This window comes from Nesoenas mayeri, assembly GCF_963082525.1.
Source record: "Nesoenas mayeri genome assembly, chromosome: 1".
NCBI lineage: Eukaryota > Metazoa > Chordata > Aves > Columbiformes > Columbidae > Nesoenas > Nesoenas mayeri.
In genome coordinates this window covers 67849987-67862857 of record NC_137541.1, presented here as the reverse complement: position 1 = coordinate 67862857, position 12871 = coordinate 67849987, and the positions used below count along the sequence as shown (strand labels likewise).

The 12871-nt window shown below is 41.4% G+C and overlaps 1 protein-coding gene across 1 annotated transcript; it reads right to left on the bottom strand.

The window, feature by feature from the left end:
- Positions 1-245: 245 nt before the first annotated feature.
- Positions 246-7043, bottom strand: STMP1 (short transmembrane mitochondrial protein 1). The gene is made up of 3 exons (XM_080362428.1): positions 6835-7043; positions 2938-2991; positions 246-704 (listed from the first exon to the last, which is right to left on the bottom strand). Exons 1-3 carry the CDS (start codon positions 6847-6849, stop codon positions 624-626), a joined length of 150 nt encoding a protein of 49 aa, XP_080218554.1. The 5' UTR covers positions 6850-7043; the 3' UTR covers positions 246-623.
- Between the last annotated feature and the right edge of the window lie 5828 nt (positions 7044-12871).

The following is a 12871-nucleotide window of genomic DNA, read 5'->3' as shown; positions in this document are numbered from 1 at the left end:
AAATGTAGGTTAAAGTCGATGGCCTTTTACACTTTTTGAAATCAGTGTAAAGCGTAATTTGTGCAAAGTCTACACTGCAGGAAGTGATCACTTAACATAATGGAAAAAGCAGGAACTCTGCCCTTCCCTCCTAGGTTCATAGTCTGACAAATGAACTTTCCCATCTCAAATAACAGAATGTGAATCTTAGGGACAGTGAAGCACCACTACTCACAACAAATGACAGGAAAACCTGAAAGTTACTTCTTGATGCGTTTAATTTATTTTGCGATGTTCTAAGATCCAGGGTATTACAAAGTGTGAGGTACACATAGTAACAGGACTAACAGGACTCCAGTTTGATCAGGTAAAAACGGGTTACAAAATATTAGGAAAAGCAGTAACAAAAAAATACAAACAATCTTATCCACTCACATATCAGCTGCAAATCCAAATTCTGAAACCCTTGAAAATCAGTCCCAGGAAAAGTTCACGGCTACTCTTTCAAAAGAAGGACATTCCAGTTCTAGGAGACTAGAAGTGGAGGAACCTCCCATTCCAACCCTCTGCTTGGTCTTTTCTGCCTGAAAGGTAAATTGCATCCTTGATGCATGCACAGAGGTGACCTGGGTAACACTGCTCTCTTAGGACTTGTCGCTGGGAGGTTTCTTCTTAGCTTCCACATCCTTCTTAAATTCTTCAAGCTTCTTTGCAATGTTAGGAATCTTTAAAGACAAAACCAAAAACTGAATAAAAATCACACAAATTAACAAAAAATCCTGAGCTACATGAGTCTCAGTAGGAAAAACAATATCATAAACACAGCAAGAAATCCTATGAAGTTTAAATCAGTTTCTAAAATATAATTGCTTCCAGGATGTGATATCTTACACAGAGGTTAAAAAAAAAAAAAGCAGTATCAAGTAAACAGCAGATGAAAGCATCTCATTTAGGGCTTAATGAAATATTTCACGTTGTTAAGATCAAAAGTCAGCCAGTGGTGATGGGAACAGGAGGGAGGAAAATAGATCACTTCACAAGAAATTTAGCAAGATCAGTCTGGCTTCCTCACTGAAAGAGGACAAACTGCCAAAGAATAAGTCAATTTAAACACTGACGCACAGACTTTAATAATGACTTTTGGAGCAGAAACTAGATTGTACTATACTGGTCATAAACCAAGAGAAAAGAAGTGTTCAAGAGCAGCAAATATGTTATCAAGAAATTTATGAAGAAATACCTCTCCTGGTCCATTTTGTGGGAATGAAAATTCCCCACTGGGGAATTCTATTGCATTGCAAATTGGCAAGCTTTTGTGGTTTCACACACGAATGAAAACCCAATTTACTGCTTATGGACTTCAAAACTTCAGCTTTCTCTGGCAAACAAAAGCATTTTGATGAAGTAATCAAACAGTAACTTTCGACAACTTTACAAAAAAAGTAACTTTTAAGGGCAAGGAATAGATTATCTCATGACTCTAGGTAAAACTGGAAATTGACAATGTAGGATTTCACAAACTAACTGATTAAAATAAAAGCAAAGTTCCCCATTGGTAGCTGTGAAAAAAATCTTGGGCTTTGACTTCATATATAACCTGACCATAGTGCAGAAGTTAATCCAAACAGACTGCAGTGCTCCTATTGGATGGCTTAAGGCTGATAGTATAGGTAATATCATATGTTTGTTTCTTTACTTTTCAGAGTTAAGTTCTATTTGAGCAAATGAAATAAGAGCCCAGCCTGTAACATACCTGACATTTAAATTAAACCAAGAGAACTCCATTGCCATCAGCAGAACCCTCCATGTGCTTATAACTAAGCAGATTTGTGTACAGCTGCAGAATTAGGACCTCATTATTACAAGTTTATTTTGGAAGTCATCTGAAACAAATCACCTTTAAAAACAGCAATAAAATTAGGATGTTCATCCTGCAACTCAGTGTTATATTGCCAGGGAACCATCTCCCACAAACCAAAAACAGAAGTCCACCTCTTGTGGCAATACCTTGTTAGGACTGCCAACAAAGCTCTATATCATACTTACAGTACATATTAATACACCTAAATATGTTTTGATGCTTACATTTTCATAACACTGTAAAACATATATTGGAAAGAAACACCAGCCTTTCATTACAACTCTTAGGAGGAACTACAACTCAACAGGACAACTCAATAGGACAACTACAACTCAACAGAACAGGAAGCATCACAAAAGTTTGCACATAAGCAAGCAGCAAAAATAAATAATTCAGCAAGTAGAATTACTTCCATACTGAAGATGAGAGGAAGGCAAAACATAAATGTCATTAGACATTTGAGCATCAACAGCTTTTTTTTTTTCTACTTTGACTCCCACAGTGAAAAACCTCCATCCACTGTGAGAACTGAGGAAAGAAAGTTCACTTCCTCACAGTCAGAAAAGAAGAAAAGGAAAGATTGCAGGTCAATACATTGTTTGAAGTAAGAGCAGGTGCTGAATTTTCCCCAAAAGCTGGCAATACTTATTTTCATTGTCGGTATAGACGACATAAATTTCAGATGCTCTGAAGAATTTTTAAGTAACAAACAGGTGTATTGAGTGGAGAACACTGTAGCAGACAGGCTATCATAGTCAGGAAAACAGTATTTTAGGGCTGACACAATCTATGAGGAGCTGCTAAGCCTTTTCTGTTTCTCCTCTCTATCTGTGTAGATGTCTGTTTACCATACCTGTGCTCTAGGGCCCACAACACCAGTTAAGGCTCTAAGCATTGACATAATCTTTATGATAGAGGTAGATGTTTTGGTTCCATTTACATTTGAGTTCATCTATAACTAAAGTCACTACAATCCACATTCTGTTTAAATAAAACAAACCATCAAAATAAAGATTGATTCAGTTCCAATTAAGTGAAAACAGCTCTTTATTTTCAGTTTAGAATAGGTTCAATTCTGAGAATACAAGGATACTTACATCATAGTTCTGAGCCAGATACATCCCAACCACATTGCCAAGAGTAAAACCAACCTAAAAAGAAAGGGAGAAAAGAATAGTTAACATCCTTCCATCAAAAGCATATTGGTTAAAATAAAATTTTAGAAAAAGTAATATTACAAGTCATGTGAAGTCTAAAGAGTTTCAATTCCACTCCTACTTAATTTCTCACCTTTCTTGCAGAGAGGTGCACCAGGAAAACCATACCATCTTTTCCAAAATACAGCAGAATCGCATTATCAATACACATCTCCAAGACTATTTGGATCAGACTATGATGATCTTTGTTAAATTCTTTGCACACTCTCAAAGGCAGTAACTCCTTAATATTGTGCCTTTATTCATTGTCAGTAGACAAATCACTCTATATGGCAGCTAAGGCCAGTTCTATTTAAGAAAATTGTTATTGCTTATGGACACTGTTGTCAAAATATTTTAAGAAAAATAAAACCACTGTCCACAGTAGCAACTTTGCCATCACATACTGACTTGACATCTTTTCCATGCCCAAAGCAGAACAGAGTACAGCTCATCTTTTCAGTGATTCAGATTGTCCATGGTGACAAGCTAGCTATAGAAAACAAAAATTGGCTGAAAACTGCCAAATGAACTATGACTGCAAGATAATTCAGTATTTTCTTAAACAGATTCTTCGTCTTATACTTTGTTTATTATTACTATGTAAGGAGCTTTGCTTTAACAATTTAAGAAAAAGTAGAGTTCCTTTGGTGGCTACTGCACTGGTTATCATTTGTTCTTGTGGTTTTAATTATCAGTTAAAGAAGTACTCTGCAAGATATTATGGTGCTATGACTGGTTGGGTAGACGAAGGAAGAGCAGTGGACATTGTCTACCTTTATTTCAGCAAGGCTTTTGACATGGTCTCTCACAACCTCCCCATAGGCAAGCTCAGGAAGTGCAGGCTGGATAAATGCATGGTGGTGAGATGGATCATGAACTGGCTGGATGGCAGAGCTCAAGAGGGTTCTGATGAACAGTGTACAGTCTGGCCTGTAGTTAGTGGAGTTCCTCAGGGGTCAGTACTGGGTTCAGTCTTGTTCAACCTGTTCATCAATGAACTGGATGAAGAGACTGAGCACACCCTCAGCAAGTTTGTTGATGATACCAAACTGGGAGGAAGGGCTGACACACCAGAAGGCTGTGCTGCCATTCAGCGAGACCTGGACAAGCTGGAGGTCCAGGCAGAGAAGAACCTGATGAAGTTCAGCAAGGGCAAGTGTAGGGTCCTGCACCTGGGGAGGAATAACCCCAGGTACCTGTACAGGTTGGGGGTTGACTTGCTAGAAAGCAGCATTGCAGAGAAACACCTGGGAGTTTTGGTCGACAACAGGTTGACCTTGAGTCAACAATGTGCCCTTGTGGCCAAGAAGGCCAATGGTATCCTGGGGTGCATTAAGAACAGTGTGACCAGGTTATTCTCCACCTCTACTCTGTCCAGGTGAGACCACATCTGGAGTACTCCATCCACTTCGGGGCTCCCGAGTTTAAGAAGGACAAGGAATTACTGGAGGGAGTTCAGCAGCATGCTACAAAGATGATGAGTGGCCTAGAGCACCTTTCTTATGAGAAGAGACTGAGAGAGCTGGGTCTGTTCAGCCTGGAGAAGAAAAGGCTGAGAAGAGATCTCAATGTTTATAAATATCTGAAGGGTGGATGTCGAGAGGATGGGACCTGAGTGCTTTCAGTGGTGCCCAACAATAGGATGAGGGGCAATGGGCAGAGACTGAAGGATGAGATGTTCCATCTGAATATAAGGAAAAACTTCTTTATTTTGAGGGTGCCAGAGCACAGGAACAGGCTGCCCAGAGAGGTTGTGGAGTCTCCTTCTCTGGAGACATTCAAAACCTGCCTGGACACATTCCTGTGAGATCTGCTCTGGGTGAACCTGCTTTAGCAGGTGGGCTGGACTAGGTGAGCTCCAGAGGTCCCTTCCAACTCTGTGATATTAACAAATAGCACACTGAGGTAAAGCAGACTTGTAACTCCTCTCAGTGCAGAACACCATTCCACCAGAGGAGAATTTCCTGTATCTTTAGCACTGTCTGAGAACTCACTTAAAAACATAAACCCAGTCCTTGCTTATTAGTGGTTTTCTAGGCTTTCACTCTAGAACATTTCCAAAGATGGGACAACTATCATATTCTGCTTTGTGATAAGACATATTTGGTACAGATAGTACTGAGATCAGTACTCTCTCTATGTGTACTCCTTTATTGAAAACTTTAGCCTTGCATTTTAGAGCAATACACCCAGTTACATTTACTTTTATAGCTGACAATTCAATCAGAGAAAAAAATATCACTATTTAGAATTCAATTATGTGGAAAACAAAACATATAGCAAATTAAAATGTGCATGTTAAGTAAGGAAAACAGGGCTGATGAGAGTTCAGGGTCTTCCAATTTATACCCAGCATTTCAAGTTGTATTTTAAACAAATGTTTATTCAACACTTAACTCTGGATAGCAAAATACAAGGTTTGTGAGATTATCCCTTTATCTCCCTGTTACAGCCCTAAGAAGAGTGAGCAAGAGCCCAACACCCAATCTACACCCCAAGAGGCAAGAAACCCGGAATTAGCATATCTTTTTTTTCAAACTTTCAGGCACTAACCAAGAATACGAAGTTTTCATCCAAAACAAACAAACAAAAAAATATTAGCAGCAAGCCTTAGTGTTGATAAACTAACTTTGAGAGTGTCTGAGTGTCTATAGTTTTACTGTCTTCAGCAGAGTGGAGAGACTAAACAGCTACAGAAATGACTGAGGCTTTTATACTTGTTATTTTGAAGCTGAGATAAGAAACAGGCCTTATTTATTCATTTCATAAAAACACATAAGACTCTCTTCCCTCAACAAAAGATGAAAGAATATCTCTTTTTGTCCACCCTTACTGGGACATATCTGAACATAACTAAAACCCTCGAGTATCCCTCACATCACTAGAATGAAAAACAAGAGACTGTTTCCATGCTTTGCTACCGCAGAAACCAGCATCATTTTGGTCAGACAGTTTATTTCCACACTTGGCAGTAAAAATGCCAGCATCTATTTAATTAAGAGTAGGTAGGCATCTAACTTTAGACAACCATAAGACTTTAGGGGAACACACAGAAAGGATTATTAAAATTAGAAGAGTACAAGAAGATCTAGTGCATTAATTCTGCTGTTGTTAAGGGGATTTAATGAAAGGCAGTAATGAAACATGATCCCTTGCCTTAACTTCTATATATAAAACTCCACATCTCCAGAGATAAATTTTTGAGGGTGCACAAAAGAGGAAGGACTGAAAACCCCTGCTCTCGCTAAAGGAGGCAGGTATGTCTGCCAATACAAAACTACTTGAGCAGCATCCCTGTGAGCAAGCAACATTTGCTGAACCTCCACAGCTAACTAAGGGCACACGTTGGAGAAAAAACAAACAAACCAGGAGCTTAATTTTCAGAGCAGTTTTAAGGCACCGGGGATCGAAAAGCGGGACGAGGCGACCCCACGGAGCCGGAGAAGGGAGAGAGACTGAAGCACAAGGATGCTGCGCTGCTACAGAGCCCAAATGGGGCGCAGCCGCCCCGCTTAAGCAGCTTCACAGCCATGGGGCCGTGTGACACGGCGGGGCAGGAGCACTGAGCACGGCAACGAGCGCTGCGCTGAGGGGCGAGGCCGTCGCCAGCCCCCCGGACAGAGGAAGAAAGGCCGCCCACCGCCCGGCCTCCCCGGAGCCGGACGCGGGTGCGGGCGGGGACCGCACACAGCGACTTTACTCCCCATCGCCGAGGAGCGGCCCCACCGTCCCCCCCGCCCCGCTCCGCCCCGCCCCGCCGCGAAATGGCGGCGCCGCCGCCCCGCGGAGCCTTACCAAGAACTGCAGCATGGCGCCCGCCTGCCTGCTCCCCTGCCTGCCTGCCTGCCTACCGGGGAAGTCAGGCGGGCGGCGGCGCCTTCTCTTCCGGGTGCCGACCCGCCCTCCCCACCGCCCCGGGGAGGGGTCCGCCCAGCGCCGCCCGCCCCCGGGCGGCCTCTGCCCTGCCAGGCCCCGGGCCCGGGACTCCCCGGAGGGCGACGGCTTTGGGGACCCCTCCTGCCCGCTCCCTGGCCCTTTTTGGGGTGAGGAACCGCGCAAAAGAGAGCGGCGGGCCGTCTGTTAAGGCTTCCCTCCCGGCTCCCCAGCGGCCGCAGGGGTTAAATAAGTGTCCGGATTTTTACACTACGGGTAATTTCAAGTTGTGGTCTTCAGGGAAGGTTCGGGGCAAATCGATACCTACCCTATTTCCCTGAAAATAAGACCTAACCCGAAAATAAGCCTTAGCAGGATTTTTCAGGATTTTTTGAGGATGCTTGAAATATAAGCCCTACTACAAAAAGAAGCCCTAGTTACAGTTCATTAAAAATAAATAAATAAACAAACAAATAAATAGTGTTCAGACAGCTATATATGTAAAAAAAAAAAAAAAAGCATTGTTTGGAGCAAAAATTGTATAAGACCCTGTCTTATTTTGGGGGAAACAGACTAGATGTGGGCAAATGAAATCCTGTGTGATTTGGGTGTTCCCTGCCTCTGTGCTTGGGGAAATCTGAGCCTCCCATGCCAGAGAGGGCTGAAAGAAAGGTGGTTTTGTTTGTTTGTTTGTTTTTCCTACTCCGCATTTGCCATGTCTATGGTACCCATGGCCAGTATGGGGCCTCAGTGTATAAAAGACGTGGACAAACTGGAGGAAGCTCAGCAGAGGGCCCAGGAACTGGTCAGGGCTGGAGACCTCCCTGCAAGGAGATGCTGAAAGAGCAGGGCTTGTGCAGCCATGTGGGGGATCTAACAGCAACCCCGCAGGGCCTACGAGGGGGTATTGGAATCACAGAATTATTTCAGTCGGAAGAGACCCTCAGGAGCATCGAGTCCAACCATAGCCTAACTCTAGCACTAAACCATGTCCCTAAGAACCTCGTCTAAACATCTTTTAAACACCTCCAGGGATGGTGAGTCCACCACTTCCCTGGGCAAGCCTGTTCCAGTGCCTGGTCAGGTGGAGGCAAGTTCTTCATAGTTGTGCAAGATGGGAGGGTGAGACAGCAGGGACATGATGAAATGAGAGGACTGGGCTGAATTTTAAGGACAGGCTGTTTTGTCACTTAAGGGAGGCAGGCAGGCAATGGCACAGATTTCCCAGACAGATTGTGCTTTCTCCACCTTTAGAAGTTTTCAAGACTTAGCTGGGTTAAACCCTGAGCAAACTGCTCTAAGCTCAGAGCTGATCCTTCCTGGGGTAGGAGGTTGGACTAGGGACTTACTGAGGCATCCTCCCACCTGAATCACCCTGTGATATCACAAGAGCTTTAAAAACCCTGGTTCCTATTTATTTATTTATTTATTTATTTATTTATTTATTTATTTATTTATTTTTCCTCCTAGCAAGATTAGAAAATGAAGAATAGTTGTCCTTTGTGAAATGCTCTGGGTTTACTTTCGTTTGATGGCTACACTTCATTGAGATTTGAGCAGCAAATATCAGGGAGTTTCCTGCAGAGACTCAGTAAGAGATTGGAGACTTTATTGTAACGTGTTACAAACCTCTTTTTCACATCCCAGTTCAGATTTAAAAACAAAACAAAAACACAAACCAAACCAACAAAAAAAAAGCCCACAAAAGCACAATCAATCAATCAAACAAACAAACCAAACCAAACCAAAACACATGGCTTCTGTGGAGCTATTGGGCAACTCTACTCTGAAATCAAGTTAACTCCAAATAAGCCTCTCTTCTCAGAGAACCAAAATGTTCCATCTAATAGAAAACATGTAGCTCCTGCCTTTCTAGAGTAGGAAGTATCTTTTACCCATTCTAGGAAGGGAACCACAGAAAGATACTAAGTAACTTATTTTTTGGTGAGGTGATTCTGTAGCAAGGAGCTCAACTTGAGACAACTTTGTCCTACCTTTCAGGCTATCCTGAAGCTGCTGTACTGTATGTGTTTCCATTCCTGAGCCATAGCTGACAAATGGAAATGACACTCAGCACTTCAGATGGATGTGACACAAGAGCCATGGTTGGGATTCCTTGTTTTCTGGAATGGCAGTCCCAGGATTCTTGGAAATGAGCTTGGTTCTGGAAACAGGAACAGATCACTTGGTAATAACGATTAATATTTTCCTGATGCTGACGCGTTATACACGTGTGCAGGATCAGAGCGCTGAGATAATATTACAGACTCCAGCCCAAGCACATATCAGAAATCAGAAGGAAAGAAGGCTGTTCGTAATGATAATGCTTCTGCCATGCCACCACAGGGAGTTAAGGCTTTTCCTGTATTCTGCTCATTAAAAATGTTGTTATTAGGTTTAGACTAGAATGAGTACAACATCTGTTAGACAGTCCTGGCTCAACAGTACTGTACACAGTTGTTTTCCTACATGCCATGAAATTCCTCTGTGACATTTAATGGGCAGCCAAAAGTAATTTTTTCCTTTAAAGTAAATCTATTCCATTTACATCAGCCAATGCTGAATCATTTTGAGGTAGAGACTGTAGAGGGTGGATATGGTGGGTGGCATGCATTATTGGAAGGAAGAGCTCAGTCTGACAGCTATAAATGCTTTTTTAACTGTGGGTGGGTGGCAGGGAAACAACAACAACAAAACCACTTTCTTTTTTTGAGAGCCTACAAATATGCCTTCACCTCAGACTAGAGAGTATCCTAAGCTGGCAGCACTTAATCTAGCCTGGACAATACATTAGCTGTAACTTAGTTGGAGTGCATGTGTTTAACCTTGGAGAAGAGAAGGAATTAGGAAGAGTTGCACCAGACTCTTCAACATCTCCAACACCACTGATGTGATTTTGGGCAATGTTCAGGGGGTGGAAGGAGTCCGTTGTGCTACATGGCACCGGTTTTGTTTTGCTTGCTTGGGGATGTATTGGTTACACAGCCTGCTTTCCATTTGCTTTGCTTTTTTCTTTCCCTGCTTGTCCTGCCAGAGGATGATACTAGTCATAATCTTTCTCAGGCCAGGGCCTCAAGGCTGTCTGGGTCTTTTTTAAGGCAGCCAGCTCTTGCAGCTTCTTCTCTTGTAGCTACCAGCTGTTGCCATAGAGATTACTAACAGTGTGTGGAGAAAAAAGATGGGATGAAGACCAGCAACAGTAGCTGCACTGAGCTTGTGTGATACCAAGCTGGCTGCACTCCACTGACTACCTCAGTAAAACCTGGGCTCAATGAGACTGACAACTGATTTGCAGCATCTGTGCTTTAGCTCCTTCTGCCTTGCCGTCACACACACATATTTTAGGAAACTGAGTTTTTTTATGTAGGAAAACAGCAGGTCTGAATCCTGAAGTGTGAATATCTGCAGTGTAAAGAAGAATGTAAAAGTTGTGGAGTACCAGTGAGATCCCAGGAGCTACTGCATGCATTCATTCATAAACAAAGGTGAAATGCTGAGTGTCAAGTCCAGTGAGTTCTTCAGTCTTGAAGCATACAGAGAGTCTGATAATTTTGAAAAATAAGTATGTGCAGTCAAGTTGTAAAGGCTACAGTAATGCCCATACATGTATTCAGCAACATCTTTGAAAACAGATTGTTTCTTGTAACTGAGAATCTTGAAGAGTAAGCTGCTTAAAATGAGTAAGGTTGAAAAAAATCTTTCTAATTGAGATAGAAACAAAAAGACATAATATAATTTTTAATACATTTGCTGCTGGTGAAAACTTTCTCATGTTATCTACTTTGCTCAGGTGCTCTCCCAGTATAGTCAAGCCCATGAGATATACAGAAATCTTGTTTGTCAGGAAGTACTGGCTATGCTACATTATTGTCAATTGCTAAATCATATTTGAAAATCCATTCATGATGATTCAATACTGGTTTCAACATGCATGTGCAGGTATATATATCTCTACACACTCTACTTTATGGAAAATAGGAATCCCTTTCTTAAAGGATAATATTTAATTTACCTTGTTTTTTACAATAAGTTTGCTGGAGTATGAACATAACAAGACAAGACAGTTTTGTATGTTAGGCCCAGTAGAAAAAGAAGGATGTTATGCCATTATATTATGTGACATGCTAACAAAGAAGAGCTTACTCTGCCATGCCCACATAACTCAATGGGCTCACATGGAATCCACCCTAGGGTGTTAAGTGGCTGACACTGTTGCAAGGCCACTATCTATAATACTTGAAAAGTCATTGAGATCAAGGGATATCCCTGATGCCTGGAAGAGGGCAAATGTCATAATCATCTACAAGAAGGGCTCAAAAGAGGCCCTAGGAAACTACAGTCTTACTTCAGTCCCTGGGAAAGTAGTGGAATGGGTCCTCCTAAAAACTATTACAAACCAAATGAAGCAGGTGATTGGAAAAGGCCAGCACAGATTTGCCAAAGGCAAATCATACCTGACAAACCTGATCACTTTCTACAACAAAATAACATTTTCTGTTGACATGAGGAGAGTAGTGGATGTTGTTTACCTGGACTTCACCAAAGCATTTGCTGCTGTTTCTCATAGACCTCATCTGGACAAACTGCCACAATGCAGACTGGATGGATAGTTTGTGAGATGAATAGGAAATTGACTCACCAGCTACCCTCAGAGGGTGCTAGTCAATGGGTTTTGCAGGGAAGACTGAAGGAGTTTTCTCCCTGGAGAAGAGAAGGCTCAGGAGAGACCTCATCATGGTATTCCAGCATTTAATGGGCAGCTACAAGGAGGATGAAGGGTCTCTCTTCACAAGGAGCCACATGGAAAAGACAAGGTGCAATGGGTACAGGTTGCATCAGAAGAGATTTCGTCTCAATATAAGAAAGACATTTTTTACATTGAGACCAGACACTGGAATAACGTTCCCAGAGAAAGGGTAGAGTCCACATCATCAGAGGTTTTCAAAATATGACTGGGTAGGTTACTAGATAATCTCACTGAGGCTCCCTTTCCCACAAAAGTTTGGACTAGATGATATTTTGAGGTGCCTTCCAGCCTGGGCTGTTCTATGATTCTATGATACTAAAAGTGATTTATGTCCCAAACTCTATAGGTACTTTCTCCACAAATATTTGACCCAATGTGCAGTACAAGTGATGACCTTCTCACTATTCCTTCCAGCTTGCTTTTTCTGTACAGTCAGTAAATATGTCATTATCTGACCTGAAAGCAACAATAATAAAAGTTTTGATGTGAATACTGTGTGTTGCAAGTGTTTGAGAGTCAATTTACACAAAGCAGTAGTATTGATGAGTTAGCCATGATGAGGATGTAAGCAAGGCAAGGTTGGTAGGGAGGAAGAGCATTTTAGCAGTCTTAACTGATATCATGAAGGGAAATGATAAATTGTTAGCCACAGAAGCCATTTCTCAGATCTGAATATGACAAGTCACAGTATATAAACACTGATTTAAAAAAATAATTATTCTTGTGCCTTCACGGTAGCTAATACAAATTTGAATATAACCTCTGAGGATGCATAGATTTAAGTGTCCTTTTAATACCACTCTTAATTTCCCATATAGATATCTGAAAAACAGAGTGAAAATCAGATTTCCATGAGCTAGAAATTCTGTAAAATGAACACCAGATGGAGCCAGAAAACCATATATTAAAATTTCTGTTCACCTTTCATTATGTTAAATCCTTAGATTTTTGTTCCAGTTCTGCCCAATTTCTTTTATTTGCTTTTACAAAATATCTTTTATATAATCTGTAATGTGGATGAACAGTTTCTGAGGAGCTGTAATTATCCAGGAGACATGCACCATTTTAGTACCCAGTAGATCCAGAATGTATTATACACATAATATATATAGAACAATATGAAATAAGAAATCAGAATTGCAGGACAATTAGCTCATCAAAAAAATACCAGAACTTAGCACCTTTAAATATACCAAATATAGTTGTCTACCT

Coding starts and splice junctions, on each gene's coding strand:
- STMP1 (XM_080362428.1), bottom strand. Junction 705..2,937: donor ATCTGGCTCAGAACTATGAT/GTAAGTATCCTT, acceptor TTGTCTTTAAAG/ATTCCTAACATTGCAAAGAA.